At 37.1% G+C, this 18120-nt stretch overlaps 1 protein-coding gene across 2 annotated transcripts in view; it reads left to right on the forward strand.

The window, feature by feature from the left end:
- The first annotated feature begins 1733 nt into the window (after positions 1–1733).
- NBEAL1 (neurobeachin like 1) overlaps positions 1734–18120 on the forward strand; it is a 161692-nt gene continuing 145305 nt past the window's right edge. For both annotated transcript variants that reach the window (XM_059928503.1, XM_059928504.1), the window contains exons 1-2: positions 1734–1833; positions 2700–2978. In XM_059928503.1, coding sequence (XP_059784486.1) covers positions 2928–2978 — 51 coding nt within the window. In that variant the 5' untranslated portion in view covers positions 1734–1833; positions 2700–2927. The remainder of the gene's footprint in view (positions 1834–2699; positions 2979–18120) is intronic.

Below are 18120 nucleotides of genomic sequence, written 5' to 3' on the forward strand. Positions count from 1 at the left end.
GGAAAGAGCACTCTAGGTAGAGGGACAGCTTATGTAAAATCCCTGAGACTGGAGTGTGCTTTGTGAATTTGAGGAGCAGCAAGGAAGCCATGTGTCTGGATGATATAACGGAAGGCCAGAATAATACTGTAGTTGGAGAAGTTGGAGAGGGAAGTGTGGGAGGAAAACACAGGTCCTTGCTGTCCCTTTTAAGTGGGATGGGAAACCAAAGGAGAGTTTTTAGCAAAGGAGTGGCATCTTATTTCTGTGTTAAAAGATCACTCTGGTTGCTATGTTGAGAAGAATCCATAGGTGGGAAAAGTGCATAGGCAGAGGCAGGGAGACAAATTGGAAGGCTACTGCAATAATCCAGAAAAGATTTAGTGGTAACTCACATCACGGTGGTAGTGGTGGTGGTGGTGTAGAAAAATGGTTAGAGCCCAGATTTATTTTGAAGATATAGCTGAAAGGATTAGATTGAATGTGAGGTATATAAGAAAGATGGCAAGGATACTTCCTAGGTTCTTGGGACTGAGCAGCTAGAAGAATGGAGCTGCTAATTACTAAAATGGGGGATGCTGCAGCAAGAGTAATTTCTCCCCCTCCCTCCCCCAAAGTTTTCACATATTAAGTTTCACATGCTAGAGAACCAAGAAGAGATCTTCAAAAGGCCTAATTTGCAAACAACTACTTTAAATTACTGTCAACTCTGCCACCTTGGGGTGAAAGCAGCTATTAATAGTGAAGGAATGGGCATGGCTGGGTTCCAACAAACTTTACAACACTGGAACTTGAATTTCATCTAGTTTTCGCACATCATAAAATATTCTTATTTTGATTTTTGTTAAGTTGCAAGCAGGATGATCTGCAAAACCTAAAATATTTACTCTCTGACTTTTTACAGTTTGTCAGCTGCTGGTATTGATGAAACAAGATGGGACATTAACGACGGCATATAGGATTTCATTATATAGTTTACTTTTATCTATACTTGTCATTTTTCACAATAAAAGGTTTTAAAAATGTTTAGGTGTACTATCTCAAGAGTCTTCCCCTCTCCTTAAACATCCCCCCCCCCCCAAAGTTGCCTATAACTAGTAAATGCTGCCGTTTTCCTTTTGTTCTTTTCTTGTAAGAGCTAGACCCTTTTGAAGCCTTGAGTAGTGGTAAAATAAACCCTTTGCACTTGACATCCGGCGACAGCGAAAGTATGAGGCACAAACACGATTAAGGGAAAAGATTTTTGCAGGGGTGTGGGAGCAGCTGTCTGTTCTCACTATACACTCCGACGACCAATCTCCTTTTTACAAAAAGAAATCAAAATGAAATCCGCTTTAGTTATCACGGTACGGTTCCCTGCCCTCAGATGACTCGCGGAAATGACGCCACCAGCCGAACGCTGTCTGCTCCTCCGCAGCAGCGGCGGTGGGTGGACGTAAGCACGTCGGTCCTCCTACGCGTCCACCTCGGGGAAGACTGGAGCGCTCCGCCGGGCGCTGCCGCGCACCGCCGCCGGGTCTTCCAGAGCCGGGTCGACTGCGACTGCGCAGGTATGCAGGGGCGCGGCTTCAGGTTATCCCGCCCCTTCCCACCCTTCGCGACCAATGAGCAGCTACTGCCCCGGGGCGGGGAAATCCTTAGAGGCCGGAATCATTAGCCGTGAGGACAGCCCCGCCCCTGTCTCCTCCCAGCCCCGCGCCCCGCCTCGCGCTGTCGTCGCCCCGCCTCCCTCTCCCGCCCTCTTGCCTAGCTACGGGGTAATACGGGGCTTGAGCTTGGGAAGAGGGCGAGGGAAGCAAGTTAGACGTCGGCCTGGCGGCGGCGGCGGCGGCGGCGGTACCGCAACCGTCCAATGTGAGCGCGGTGAGGGGGAGCGGGTCGTAGGGAAGAGGGGGCCGCGTGGCAGAAATGGGAGGGCTCCGGGTGCTTGGTGGTGAACGCGCCGTAGAGTGAGGGGCGGCCGTGAGGGGGCGAGGTTGACCCGGGTGTGTCCCGGTGCGGTCGGGAGGGCGTGGATAGCGGGTCGGGGGATGCCAAGCTCGCTTTGCCCCCTCTCCAAAGCTTCTTGGCAGCTTGGCACATCTAAAGTTTGCCTCCCTTTCGGTTGTCTGGGATGCGAGGAGGAAATTTAAAGGTCCCCCAAAACATTTGGAGGCTTTCCCGGGGTGTTTTCCTTGCCGGTGCGTGCGTGCTCCTTTCTTCTTACTGGATGGAGAGGTAGAGAGGTCAGGTGGGCAGGCCGACTTTCACTCTCTGAGGATTGTTCAAACAAACCAGGAATTCTTCACCCTCCTCCCCACGCCCTGCCCTGCAACACACGACAAACATTCCCAACAAGTTTGAAGAAGCAGACTAGAAAATTCTGAGGGATTCTATGTCTTTGAAATATGTCAGTAGTAAGTGTACTTTTTCTATGTTTATAGAAAATGTATGAATGGGAGCGGCGTTTTTTCTGTTTATTATCATTGGACACATTTTTTGTTATGAGTACTCATCTTTGAGTTCTGCCCAAGAGGATTCTGACTTTGTGTTGATGTGATATATTGTATTAGCTGTGATGTTTTCCTGAAACACAAGTTTCTATGAAATCCAATCAGTTGGAAAAGCTTAGCCGGTTGTTGGTGGGAAGTGAGTTAGATAAATCTCTAGTTCTGATAAACCTATAATTATTAACATGGCCTCTTTTAAAGCAAATCCTTGCATATTTTTCTCTTTCACAGATTTATCTAATTGCCCAACGACCACTGATGAAGATAGGTTGGAGTAACTGCTGAAACTGAATTTTATTGACCAGAAGACAGTCCATTTGTTTCACTTCTTTTTGTTTTCCCTACTGCTTTGAGCTTTACTGTAACGGCTGAAAAACTTGGAAAATAAAATGAACATGCTGTGGTCTTGAACTTTTTTTTTTTTTGAGGAAAAATTAAAGTGCCAGAGTGAAAGCCAGAATGGCATCCAGAGAGAGACTCTTTGAACTTTGGATGCTTTATTGTGCGAAGGTAACTGCTTTCCTTTTTATTTCTAAGTTTTAAAATACTTTGTTATAAAATTTTGTGACTGGCCTTATTAGCACTTTATTTAATGGATAGTAGCATATTTATTCATAGTAATGACCCCAAATTTAAAAACACAGGATTTTCTGTTTTCCACTTTTTCACGTTTGAACACATACACAATATTGGCATGCTCTTAAAAACTGTAGGATGTGGTTTTAATTTGATATTTGTCTTCAGGGATCCTAAAGTTATATGAGTAAAATTATGACCTTTGAGAAAAATAAAACATTTGTATTTTTGTTTGTGCTTTTTTTTTTTCCTCCCACAACTGGGAGTACAGATAGAGATATTTTTATGAGAAGAGCATTAAGCATTTTTCTCATAATTAATCTTTTAAATTAAAAGATTATTATATAAAAATGCTATTGATTTTAGGTGGTTACTGTAAGCTTGCCCTGATATTAGCACCTTATAAACATTGTCTCTCTTGATCCTCACAACAATCCTGTGAGATGGGTATCGTAATTATCCTTTTTACTGATGAGAAAAACTGATGCAGAGTTTAAAGGGGTTAGTGAGAAGCAGCCCCTCCTGCTTCCGGGAACTCACAACTGCCTGATTGAAGTCCATGCTCTTATCCATTATGACTGCTCATTATTTTTTCTTTGTCATTCAAAAATAAGTTTTTCTCCATTTGTCTTTATGTGAATTTTTACATGTTAGCTTTGATTTTAGGTTATTGGAGAAGAAGGGTACTACTTAAAAATATGTTTTTCAAGTGAAGAGCTATATTATTACTTTGAAGATACTGGCAAGGGTCAGAGTAACATCTCTAACTTACTCCTTAAGTTACTTTAGGTCTGCGTGGTGAAGTTCTCAAGTCTCAGCTTCCATTTCTGCATTATCCTGTAGGGCTCCCTTTCTATACTTTCAGCTTTTTAAAGAACTAAAAGTTCTTTGAAGTTATTCTTTAACAGATGATCTCAGTTATCTTAATATTAAATATTAGAGCCCACACTGGAATTTTCTATGACTTCCTGGTTTGGTATTTTTTACAGTTACTGAAGGACATATACTTTGAAATATTTAATATGAATTTTTAAAATAGCTTTTAGTCTTGTGTAATTTAATGCCAGAAATGTCTTTTTAAAAATAGACCACTCTTCCAATAAAAAAGGAATCCAATTCACCACTCTTGAAAACAGTCACTAACACGTCAGCCAAAAATTAAAAATGCATTTTAGTATGCATGCCCAGTACTCGTTTGAAAATTATTTTTTAAAAAATCCATCAAACTTACTAGGTTTTACATTTTCAGAATGACAAAAAGTAAATGGGATTACATTTCCTTATTAATTAGTTATATTGTTTCTAGGTCGAGTTCATGTTTTATTCAGGCGACACTGTGCTTATTGAAAAGATAGTGTAGTTTGTTCGACAAACACAGAATTTTGTTCTTAATGACTTAACATAAAAGTGAATCCTTACTCTTTTATGAGAATGTCTGAGTAAATAATGAAGGACCTTCATGGTCAAATTTTGAAGCCTATTCTTGGACAGGAAGATAAATCGCATTTTTATGTTAAAGATTTAAATCACTTGTGCACTTAATAAAATTAAAATTTTTTTCAACGGTTTTCAAAAATTCATTATTTAAAATAATGATTTTATGTTTCACCAGTTCATGAATAAGGTACTTGTAAGCTAGACAACAACTTTCTTTTCTTCCGATACCTTGAATTCACGTAGCTTCCAGATATGCATCATAGGTTTAACACTTCTTTTCCCTAGTGAGAATGATTACCAAATACCCGGTTCTCTATAGTACTTTCTCTCTAGCCTTATTGCTGTCACTCTAGCATAGGACCCTTCAAACCACCTGACTTTCTTTTTTTCTCCTGACTAACTTATAAGACTTTTTTTTTGTACCTTTGACAGGCTTTCAGACTGCTTCAGGACTGCTCAGATCTTCTCTTAACTTAGCTCCAACTAAGATCTCTTTTTGGGCTTGCAATTGTGGAGTCTAGTTTTGGCTCTGTTGCTGCTTTGTTTTTTGACCTTGAGCAAGACTTATCTCTTTGGGTCTCAGTTTTCTTATTTGTCAAGTAGTAGTGTGTATACAAGGAGAATTCTTGTCTAACTCACCGTAAGATTTTCATTTATTTTGACCTCTGAGGGATGTGGAGCTTTTGTGTCCTTATTCTGTGGATTATCGTATAGAACTTTTTAGTTCATCTTTCTTTTTAAAGCTTTTATTGTGAAAAATTTCAAACAGGCACAAATAGAGAAGATACTGTACTGAACCCTTTGTATCTGTTACTGTGCTTCAGTAGCTATCAGTTCATATTCAGTGATGTTTCACATAGAACCCTCCACTACCCTTCCCTCTACCCCTGAATTATTTTAAAGCAAATCCCAGACAACATATCTTATCCATAAATATTTTAAAATATATCTATATTATAAGAACTCCTCTTAAAAACATAATCTCAATATAATTCTTTAAATCATCAAATATCTGGTTGGTCTTCAAACATTCCTGGTAGCTTCATAAATGTTCTTATTTTGCTACTGTTTGTCTGACACAATATTTAAACAAAACATACATGTTGTATTTTGCTGAAAATTTGTCTGTTAAGTCTTTTAATCTATGGGTTCCTCCTCACCACACTTTTTATCCCTTCTGTTTATTTGTTGAAGAAACCAGATTTTGACATTAGAATTTCCTCAGTCTGGGTTTTGCTGGTTGAATTCTCTTGATTTTAATTGTTACTTCTATTGGTGTCTGCAAACTGGCAGATCTAGAGACTTGATTGATTCACATTCTCCTTGGCGGCTGGAGGCTAGAATAATTAATGTGTGTCTTGGCCATCATGACTTTTGCCTATATGCATTATTTCATTAGGAGTTTGCAAAACTGTGATATTCAGATTTTATCATTTCTTTATTTATGAGTAGAACATATATAGAGAAATGTCCCCTCATCAGTTATTTGATGACAGTTCCTTAAAGGGAAGGCAGGCAAAATAAACTTTGATTCTTTGTTTGTTTTCAGAATAATGACTTGATTGCTAGCATCCTCCAAAGGTGACCAATTATTTTTCTTGAGTATCAAGTTCATCCTTAATGGTTAAAATTTAAACATTGTCTATTATTTTGCTGCCCTGTTTGGTATGCTATTCATATCAAACACTGTACACATACCTGATTAAAGAAGACGACTTTGAAGATTTATGAAGGTCTGCTTCAGGGCAATATGTATGGTTAAGACATCTTTTGTATTTGCTACAGTGCTAACCTCAGCACGTGTATTCCACAGTGTGTTAGCAATAGATGAATATTAAGGTGCCATCATAGAGTTCTATGTAAAGTGATGTTTTAAAGGTTGCCATTGAGCATTATGAAAGTTCAATAGGTATTTAAATAGGACTCTATCAGAAATAACCCTTAGATAATACTGTTGGGTCAAAGGAACACTAAGGAGATATATAAATATGTCTTCTTCCCATTAGTCTGGGTTTAGTTGCAAGCCTAAATACTAGTGATTAAAGTTTTTAAAGTAGAATTAAAATAAATTCCTGGTTTCAGAGTTTACCAGATGGGTCCCCGTATATTAAATGCAATATTTCAAAAGAATTTGGGTAAAAAACTTTGCAGTTTGTTTTTTTAACCAAAGTTTTCAGGTCTAATTTTTCACTTTCTAGGAATAGGATTTAACTGCATTGTCAAGAACATGCATCTTCCTAGTAGGTTATTTATTAACCTCATGTAGTTATTACATAATAGAGGCAGGATGATTTCTGATTACCCAGCATTCCTGCTCTATACAGGGTCTTTCACTAATGTATTAGGCTATTAATTTAAGTTATGTAGTCTGAACTTTTCTTGCCTCCAAACAGTCATCCCCACCCAGGGTCAAGGATTTCATCAACAGTGCATTTCATATAGCTCTTATAAGTTAAATATTAACTTGGAAACAGGTTTAATTTTGTATCTGGATTTTAGTTCAGTAGTTAACTACTACTCATCTGAGCATACTTTTCTCAAGTGTAGAAGGTAACTTTATTTTTTAATATCTAAAGATTTTACTTTATATTATCTGTGTTAGGCACCATGTAATTCCCTGTTTCTTTTGACATTATTTCTTAATGTGCTTGTGGTAAGAGAGATGGCGCTGAAAACAGTTTTGGTTTCTACATTATCATACAACTTTTTGGAATTCGTATGTTGCATAGAACAGATACGTACGTATCCCTGTCTCAGCTGCTCCCCTTAGATAGGCATAAGGATATATTTCTGTTCAACATTTAGCCTTTTGGTAGTGCTACAGTTGGTCACCAAAATATGCAGAAGAAACTGAGTCCTCAAATTCTTTGATAAGATTAAGTCATTTTTGTTCTGTGTAATGGAAAGTATCAAATGCGTTAACTCAGTAAAAAGATACAAAGTGAGTAAAAACATGACATTTTGAAATGTGGCAATGTGGGTTGAAATTCATGGTTCATTTTTGTCACTAGCTTTTTTTTTTTTTGAGCTTCAGTTTACACTGAAAAATTTTGTGAAACTTCAGAATTAGAGCCAAGATTTAGTCCCAATTCTGTTTCTGATTTTAAGGACCCAAAGACAGGTTACCTAGTTTCTTTATGTTTCAGTTTTTTCATGTGTCAAATGGAAAAAATAATTATTTTGCGTATCTTTCAAAGTTGTTGAGAACAAAATGAATTGACTGTATTTAAATGCACTGTAAGGGTAAGCTAAGAAATATAAAAATGTAATCTTTATTAGCATGTAAAGAATACGTATGTGAGCATGAGAGTATGTGTATCAAGATTACTTCCATTTTGTGTTTATATGGTATAATGATAGTGGGAAATACTCTCTTGTCTTTTTACCAGTAGTGATGAAGCTGTGCTCATGAACGTCTTAATTTTTATTTTATTTTATTTTTAAATTAATAAATTAATTTTTGGCTGCGTTGGGTCTTTGTTGCTGCACACGGGCTTTCTCTAGTTGCGGTGAGTGGGGGCTACTCTTCGTTGAGGTGTGCAGGCTTCTCATTGCGATGGTTTCTGTTGCGGAGCACGGGCTCTAGGTGCGCAGGCTTCAGTAGTTGTGGCATGTGGGCTCAGTAGTTACGGCTCGTGGGCTCTAGAGCGCAGGTTCAGTAGTTGTGGCGCACGGGCTTAGTTGCTCCGCGGCATGTGGGATCTTCCTGGACCAGGGCTCAAACCCGTGTCCCCTGCATTGGCAGGAGGATTCTTAACCACTGCACCACCAGGGAAGTCCCTGCATCTTAATTTTTAATCTGTATGTATTTTTGTTTTCAAGCATAGCACTTAATTATCCCAGTAATGATTTGGGATTTTTTTTTTTACTCTAAACCAAGTTTGTTTTGCATCTTGGTGATGCTCCATTTCCTGCTGTTGCCCTTTGTCCTGCTAAATCTGGAATATGACTGAAATAGATAGTTTTGCAATGAGCTCAGAGTAAACTTCCTTTTCAGAATAAAAGTTTTGCTTCATAAGGAAAACAGAATTTAGAGGTGTTTTATTCAGATAAAAAGGCATGTGCCTCTTTTTATATATAGATTTGGAAAAAAACGGATGAATGAATATTCTTCTAATGAGAAAATTGTAATTTATTTATACAATTTTGGTTGTAATTGTAAGTGAAACTTTTGGCAAGACGTACCAATATACATCAACCTTTATAATTGAGCCCTTTTTTTTTTTTCATTTCAAATGAGTTGGTTTAATTCCAGGTGGTACAGAATTCAGGATAGGACAGGGGCTTAAGAACATAGTTTGGCAGGATTCTGGGCTGGGTTTATGCAGATCTCATAGCTGACGTAGAAATGGCTGAGAGGAACTAAAGATGAGCCACTGTATGATTTTTTTTTTTTTTTTTTTAACAAAAGTTTATTCTTAAATGTGCAGTAGGTTCCAAGACAACACTTATTCTAGCTATGGGTGGCAACAGATGTTATGGCAGGGAATCCAGATGTTTAATCCAGATGTTTAAACAGGAATGGAATTAAGGATCATCATTGCTTCAGGCACAAGGAGCAGCTTACTTTTTGCCAGATTTCTTAATTCCACCTGTGACCAGGGGGCCTTTCCAACGGCCTTCGCTTTTAGCTCCTCAAGTTTCTTTTGCTCTTCCTTCTGTTTCTGCTTGAATGCCTTATCTTCCTCATCCATATCCTTGGCTTGCTTCTTGGGCTGCTTCAGGGGCTTCTTGCCACCTTCGCGGCCCGACGTGGCGCCTGCTGCCCTTTCCCCCAACCCTGCCACCGCAGCCCATTTTTAATAAGTCTCTGGTATGTGCAAAGTGTAGATAGAAATAGCTCTCAATTTACTCTGGCTTAGTAATGACTTTGTATATAAAGAAAGTAATGTTGTTTGACTCTAAGGCAAAACAAAACAAAATCATCAGCTTAGTAGTATTGGTTACCAATTACATGTTCATTTTAGGAAGTTAGATGTGAAAGAAAGCAAGAAATGAGTATTTTTTGTCAATAGATGTGAGATTTGCCCTTAGGAAAGGAATATTACTACCTTTGTGGTTTGACTTGAGGAGCTTATGCACTACTCTAAAAAGTTGTTACGATGCTTGAAAATATTTTATTATTCTTTCCTTTTGAATATCAAAATTTAAATTTCCCTGGTAGAAGGTTGAATTGATAGCCCTTCAATGTGTAGATGTGGAGGAAGAGGGAAAAGGAAGAGCCCAAAATAATTTTTAGGTTTTTTGGTTTTGCAGACTGGTACTAGGTCATCCCATTCACCAAGTTAGCTAGTGCAAGTTCACTAGGTTTTCAGGTAAACATGTGAGTTTGCAGTGCCTGGGGGATATCTAGGTAGAGAAACACCCCACGAAATGGAGTTCAGAAGGCCGTCTATGCTGGAAATAAAGATTTGAGAGTTGTCATACTGGCAATTATTGAAGAGTTACATGAGAGTAAGAAGGGAAGAGGCTCAAAAGTCAGGGAGTCCTGAAGAATATTATCTTTTAAGAGGAGGATAGAGGAAGAAGAGTCAGGAGTTTGGGAGGAGAGCCAGGAGTGAGTGGTTGCCTCAGAAAGTAGAGGGATGTCAAATTCAACATAGCTTTGAAGAAAAGCATTATGGAGTGTGTATTGGATTCCACAGTTAAGAGATTATTGGTGGCTTTAGCAAAGTAGTTCTAAAAAGAGTGGGGAAAAAAGATGTTAAAAATACAAGTCCCCATTTTATTTTTAAATTGAATCCAACAGACTTAAAATCACTGACAAACTGCTATTAAAGTTTTAAAATGTTTACTCTTGATTTTTGTACTTATCTGGCCAGGGACCTTTCAAACTTATTCTTAACTATATCTAAGGAATATCAGCATTTTCTTTTAATTTATGTCTTGCGACTTAGATTTAGACTGGTAAAATTATTCTCTGGTTGAGCCACAGCATTAACTGATCCATGCATTTCACACAAAAGTCATTCAAGCATTTCAAAACAGTTTGTCTCTAAAAAAACCCCAGTGGTTTTGTTTGATGCCTTTAATTTAACTACTACATGATCTTCCCTGATAATAAACTTTAGAATAGTAGGAAAGATATGTACTATTTCAATTTATGGTGTCATTGTGAGGTGGGTTTATACTTTTTTATTGAATAATTTTGACTTATGATTTTTGTCAAAATATAACATTTAAGTTTTAAAATATAAAATTTCATTTTTCTAATGAATGAATCTCATTTGAAGCATGACAATATATAGACTTTCTAATTTAGATTTATGCTCTAAGAAAAAGTAGTAAAGATGTTTTACTTTTACACCAAGCTTTAAAAAATTTTAAATTTAAGGTATACAAGTTAACTGTAGAAAATTTAGAAAATACAGATATGCAAAAAGAAAGTAAAAATTTCATTATTCAGAGATTTTTAGTTAGAGTACTTTTATGCATGTGATCGAAAAGTCTGTAAATTAGTTACGTTTACTACTACAAATCATTAGGATATCAAATTTGAAAAACCCATCTGATATGAAACTTGAATATTGTTTTAAACTTTTAAGTCCAATTTAGTTAGTTTTTATTGGATGCCTACTGTATGTACATGTTATTTACTGTCATTTTATCCCTTGAATTTAGTATTTTTCCTCTTTTAAAAAATTTGGTCATTCAAAAAAAATTAATAAACTATTTTTTTAGAGCAGTTTTAGGTTCACAGCAAAATTGAACAGAAAGCACAGGAGGTTCCGATGTACCCCCTGTCCCCATATATGCACAACCTTCCCTATTACTGACATCCTGCACCGCAGTGCTACCTGATCACTTGACTGACTTCCCAAAAACACTTGAAGCAGAAATTTCTTTACCTGTTAACTATGTGTGAAACTCCAAGATGAACACAAAAAGCAACAGGACATATTATACCTAACATTCCAATACTCTAGATGTTGGTCTTTTCAAGCCTTGCTAATTTTAACTGAGAATTCTCTACACTCTATTGATCAAATGTAGAACTTCATTAAAGTAGTTATCTGAATGAATAGTTACTTAAAATTTAAGAAATACCTAAAGTAAAAATTAAAATCTTTCCCACTAGGGGTTGGTGTATTCTAAGCCTATTTTTATGCACAGGCCTCTATTAGAATATTGCTTCTTTTGTTTGTGTTAAAATGGTTTCCAAATCTTTCCTGGATGTGACTGGCTTTTATCAGAATTTCCATCAAAATTTTATAACTTTCATCTGGTTAATTGACTGTGACTTCATCTGAGGTCATGCTTTTCCAACTAGAGTCAGTTTCCCACTTAGATTGTAGGATGTGAGACCTAAGGGAGGATGAATGAAGTCATCAGTGATTGCTTAGTTGAAGAGGTAGCATTTGATTGAGGTTTTAAAGAATTAATAGTATAATAGTCACAGAGGGTGTTCCATACACATATAAGGCATGAACAAAAGTACAAAGGAAAAGCAATCTTAGTATAGATTCTCATCGCTAATGTCAAATTATACCCTGCTGCTCTGTTTTCATGCCTATCTGTGTACACAATAACTTCATTTTACTGATTAATTTAGTATAATATTTTGAAGACATTTTGAACAGCAGGTAATCTCAGCATGTTGGAGTACCAGCTATGCACATAAATCTAGCAAAAGGACATCACCATGAACACCTGTTACCAGGTGTGCACAGGCAGTGACAAATGTAACAGCATCCTTTCTGAGAGCAATTGTAAGATGCATTTTGATTTCAAAGATGCCAAAATGTAAAAAATTATATGTCTTAGAATCAGAGAAATATGGTATAAAAAGCAGTTGTAAAAAAGAATGTCTAGAAATAGGAAAGAAATCCCAATAATGATATTTAAAAACCAATAAATTGGATGTGAGTTTAGATAGCTGAAGACAATTAGAGAGTTGGAAGGGAGGTCACAAGAATTCTTTTAGAATATATCCTAGGAAGTCAAAGAGTTGAAAATATGGAAGGTTCTGAAGGATAGTATGAAAACATTTAACACATATTTTTTTTAAAGTATTTATTTATTTATTTATGGCTGTGTTGGGTCTTCGTTTCTGTGCGAGGGCTTTCTCTAGTTGCGGCAAGCGGGGGCCACTCTTCATCGTGGTGCGCGGGCCTCTCACTATCGCGGCCTCTCTTGTTGCGGAGCACAGGCTCCAGACGCGCAGGCTCAGTAATTGTGGCTCACGGGCCCAGCTGCTCCGTGGCATGTGGGATCTTCCCAGACCAGGGCTCGAACCTGTGTCCCCTGCATTGGCAGGCAGATTCTCAACCACTGCGCCACCAGGGAAACCCATAACACATTTAATTGGACTCTGAAAAGGAGAGTAAAGAAAGCATGAAACAAATGTTAATATTTGAAGAGATTGCAGGTGAGAGCTTTCCAGGATTGATGGAAGTCTAGTAAAACTCAAGGAGAAAAAACAAATTCCATACCAAGATTCATGATAGTGAAACCACAGTGGTTTTGCAGAAAACCAAAGGGAAAGAGAAAATTCTGAAAAGCTGCCAGAGTGAAAAACGATTATCTTCAAAGGGATTACACATTAATAGCTGATTTTTCAGTAATAATGATGGAAGGGAAAGGATAATGGATTGATATCTTTAAAGAAAAGACTAATGTAGAATTTCCAACCAAGTGACATTTTTTCAAAGACGAAAGTGAAATAAAGTCATTTTCAGCAAAACAACAGTTCAATTCATCAGGAAAATGTAACAGTTTTAAATTTGTGTGTACCTCATAACCTAGTCTCTGAAGCAAGCATTGACAGAACTACAGAGAAATGAACATATGACAATCATGGCAGGTTTTTTTTTTCTTCAGTTTATCATATTTTAGTATTTTTTTCTCAGTAATTGGTAGAATGAACAGACCAAAGAAAAAAAATCAGTAAAGATACAGAAGATTTAAACAATAGGATCGACAAATTTAAAAGGGATTTATGTAGAACAACACCCATACATTCCTTTCAAGTACACATATTTACAAAAATGATGATATGACAGACCTTAAAGCAAGTTTCAACAAATTTCAGATGATTGAAATAGTAGAGTATGTTTTCTGACACGAATGTAGTTAAGGAAGAAATGTTGCTAAGGAAGAAATAGCAAAAAGATTAAAAAAAAAAAGTCATGAACTACAATTTAAAACAAACCTTTGATTAAAGAACAAGTAATAAAGGAAAATTAGAATTTCGGGAAGGTGGAACTGAATGATAAAAGTAAGCATTTTAGAACTTCTAAATGGGGGGGCGCCTATAGCATTACTTAGGAAAATTTATGGCTATAAATGTGTTAGAGAAAGAGGCTAAAAATAAATGAACTAGTCATTTGTGGTAGCCAGCCTTCAAGATCCCTACCTCCTGGTATTCACGCCCTTTTATAGTCCTCTCCTACATTGTATCAGGGTTTGTCTGTGACCAGTAGAATTTGGCAAAACTGATGGTATGTCATTTCCGAAATTAGAAAAGACACTGTTGTTTCCGTCTCAGTTACTCTTTTTTCCTTGGATCATTCGCTCTGGGGGAAGCAAGCTGCTATGTTGTGAGCAGCCCTATGGAGAAGCCCATGTTGTGAACAACTGAAACCTTGCCAGCCACCATGTGAGTGAAGTTGAAAGTAGTTCCTTCAGCCCAGTCAAGCTTTGCTATGACTGCCGCCCTAGTTTCCATCTTCATTACACGTTTGGGAGAAATGCTGAGCCACAGCCACCCACCTAAGCTGTTTTTGAATTCTTGGCCCTAAAAAACTGATACGATATTTGTTCAAGCTCCTAAACTTAATTTGTTATGTAGGAATATATTATTAATATATCATCCATTTCAAGAAGACAAGGAAAGAACAGAATAGGCCCAAAGTAGAGTGAAGGAAATTGTAAGGGCTTTTTATTTTTGATGTGAAAATTCTGAAATTTATTATTTTTCAGTTGTTGAAGGAAGTGTACATAAGAAGCTTGACGTGCATCACGGAATGTTTAATTTTAATAAAAATTATTCGTTATTTAACAGCTTGGGATGAATGACATAAGTACAATCTGTATCTGGATATAATTTTAATTAAGAATCTGGAAGTGAGTTTGAAAATAAATTAACAGCTCTTCCTTCTGCAAATCTTTCTAGTAGTCATGGTGGTATCATAAGGAAATTATAAGGTTTATTACAGGAATTACTCATAATAAAATACTGGATCTAGGAAAAGATAATCGGTAGCTTCTAACATCACGTAAGAGATAACTAGAAATTTATCTTTTGAAGGACATATATAACACCACCTATGTTGTGTTTTTTGGGGAAAAAAAAAAAATCTCTAAATCTGACAGTCTGTAGATCTACTACTTTGCAGGAAATACAGAGGACTGAGGAACATGTTAAATGACATAAAGATGTGCAGTCAGCAAAATCCCTAATGCGAGAAATACTAAATCACAAATGGCCCAGTGTCTTCAACAAATAAATTAGGGCAAAAAAAAAAAAAGAAATGTAATAGAAACCTACAGGTTTAAAAAGACTTAAAAGATATACCAATAGTTTGCAATTTATGGACTTTATTTGGGTCCTGATCTTGTCAGTTAAGAAAGGCATTTGTGGGACTTCCCTTGGTGGTCCAGTGGTTAAGACTTCGCCTTTCAATGCAAGGAGTGTGGGTTCAATCCCTGGTTGGGCAGCTAAGATCCCACATGCCTTGAGGCCAAAAAACCAAAACATAAAACAATTAATATTGTAACAAATTCAGTAAAGACTTTAAAAATGGTCTACATCAAAAAAAAGAGAAAAATCTAAAACAAAGGCTTTTGTGAGCAAGTCAGGAAAATTTGAACATCAACTGATATTAAAGAACTGCTAATTTTTTTAGATATGATAATGTCATATTTTAAAAGATATCTTTTATGGATATACATTGAAATATTTGTGAAATATGAAATATTTGTGAAATATGAAATATTTGATGAAATATGATACCTGGTTTGCTTAAAAGTAACATTAGAGGATGGGGCTATAGGTGAAAGAAGATTGGTTATGCATGATTTGAAAGTTGTTGAAACTGAGTCATACCATTCTCTCCACCTTTTTTGTATGTTTGTGATTTCATTTAATAAAATGCTTTTAGAAAGAGCAGAAATTAATAATAAACACAATAGGATCAACCAAATAAAAAGTTGGTTCTTTGATAAAATTAATGAAATTGAGTCAGGAAGATAAGGTTTGTGGTTGTATGCGTTTCAGAAATTTTATATTATATTCACTGCTTCCAATGGCGTTCCTAAGGCATAGTTCATCTTTTTAAAATTTATTTATTTATTTACTTACTTATTTGGTTGCACCGGGCCTTAGTTGTGGCTCGTGGGCTCCTTAGTTGTGGCAGGCGGGCTCCTTAGTTGTGGCATGCGAACTCTTAGTTGCTGCAGTTCCCTGACCAGGGGATGGAACCCGGGCCCCCGGCATTGGGAACGTGGAGTCTTAACCACTGCGCCACCAGGGAAGTCCCGCATATGTCATCTTAAAGATAATGTATTGTTAAAAATCTTGTTTAATTTTGCTTAACTAGTGCTTCTCTAACTTGATTAAGCATAGCAATCTTTCCTTTTTCTTTTTTTTGAACTTTTCAAATTGTACCTGTTCTCATCGAAGCCGACAGTATTGTTAAGTACTTGCTTAGGAAATGGTGACTTCTCCAGTCTTATAATCTATGCACCTGTCCCACTGCTTCCTGTTCTTTCCATGGTGGGACAATACCAAATATGGTACATCCTTTGAGCATATCTTGCTATTTTCTGTCTGGAATTCCCCTCTCCCCTCCTCTCTCCTTGAGAATATCTGTTTATGATTTGTGAAAACTTTTGAGTACTTTTGTTACTCAGTTACCTCCAACCTTGACAGATTCAGTAGCTCCCTTTGTATTGTTTTGATACTTTTCACAACTGTTTTACCTCTCATGATGTGTTGCACTTATTTGTTTATGCTTTTCTTTCCTACTGAAAAAAGAGCACTTTGAGGACAAGATTATGGTTTTGTTTTGTTTTTTTTTACAATTGAGGAATAATTGATACAAGATTATGTTTTGTCTTCATGTCCGTAGAGTCTAGCACTGTCCCTGGTTGGTACATGATTGGCATGTACTTATTAAATGTTTTTTGAAGCAGCTAGGTTCTATTAGAAAACCTTGAGGGCTGGCCTGAAAGACTAATCATCATTAATAATAGTGTTTCTGTGGGAGGAATTTATCTTCTTTTGCTAGGACATTAAAAATATGTTATGAATATAACTGAAATGAACTTCTAAAATGCAACTCATATGTAAGTTGCGAGTTGCCCAACATATGGTTGAAATATATGTATGTATCTAAAAGTTCATAAAACTTGAAAGAATACTACAACCCAAATATCATTGTGTGGAGGAAGTAAGGTGTTTCCCCCATTCTTACCTGTAACCCTAGCCCTTAAGAACTAGGTGAAATTGTATGGATCCCTTAATTCTGTTACCCACTAAAGCCTCCCAGTGGAGGAGTGGATGTTGTAAGAAGGTAAAAGCCTCCTGTACTTTAATGTAATTTAAATAATCACATTCGGCTAGTGGTCACTGCGCTGGACAGCACATCTAAGTGTTTAGACTTCATCCTCTGGTAATGGGGGGACGTTGAAAGTATTTGAACAGGAGAGAAAAGATGATTAGATTCAAATTTAACAAACCCCATTAGTAACTGTGTGTAGGTGAGAGAAACTGAAGCTACAGAGACCTGTAGGGAGCTACATAACAGTCCAAATGAAGGACTGTCTTAACGGCAGATGATTGGATGAATATTTGAGTACAAGATCAATAAAGTTGATTTTAATTATTTTATAATTGCTTATTTTATTGAGCATTTGCTAAATGTCAGGTACTGCTGAGTGCCTTACATGTATTATCTCATTCAGTGCTTTCAACAGCCCTGTGAGGGGAAGTATTACCTTCATTTTATAGATCAAGAACAGATCAGAGAGATGAAGTAACCTGCCCAAAGTCACACTGAGAGTAAATGCAAAGAGAGTTGAAAGGAAAGGAATACAGTTAAAATCATGTGGCACAGGGGATCATGAAGTATTTAAATGTGTATGTGCAGCATAGAACATTCCTGTTTTGTGAGTGAGCCGTAATTTAGGCACATAATAGGTTATAAAAATAGCATTAGGAAAAAATAAAAATAGCATTAGGGACTTCCCTGGTGGTGCAGTGGTTAAGAATCCGCCTGCCAATGCGGGGGACATGGGTTCGAGCCCTGGTCCAGGAAGATCCCACATGCCGCGGAGCAGCTAAGCCTGTGTGCCACAACTACTGAGCCTGTGCTCTAGAGCCTGCGAGCCACAACTACTGAGCCCGTGTGCCACAACTACTGAAGCCCGTGCGCCTAGAGCCCGTGCTCCATAACAAGAGAAGCCACCGCAATGAGAAGCCTGTGCACCACAATGAAGAGTAGCCTCTGCTCGCCACAACTAGAGAAAGACCATGCACAGCAACGAAAACCCAATGCAGCCATAAGTAAATAAATAAATTTAAAAATATATTAATAAATTTTTAAAAAGTAACATTATACTTAGCGTATACTATGTGCCCTTGACGAGGTTATTTAATTTTCACAACCCTGTAAAGAAAAGTACTGTCATTATCTTC

This window comes from Balaenoptera ricei, chromosome 7, assembly GCF_028023285.1.
Source record: "Balaenoptera ricei isolate mBalRic1 chromosome 7, mBalRic1.hap2, whole genome shotgun sequence".
Classification (NCBI taxonomy): Eukaryota; Metazoa; Chordata; class Mammalia; order Artiodactyla; family Balaenopteridae; genus Balaenoptera; species Balaenoptera ricei.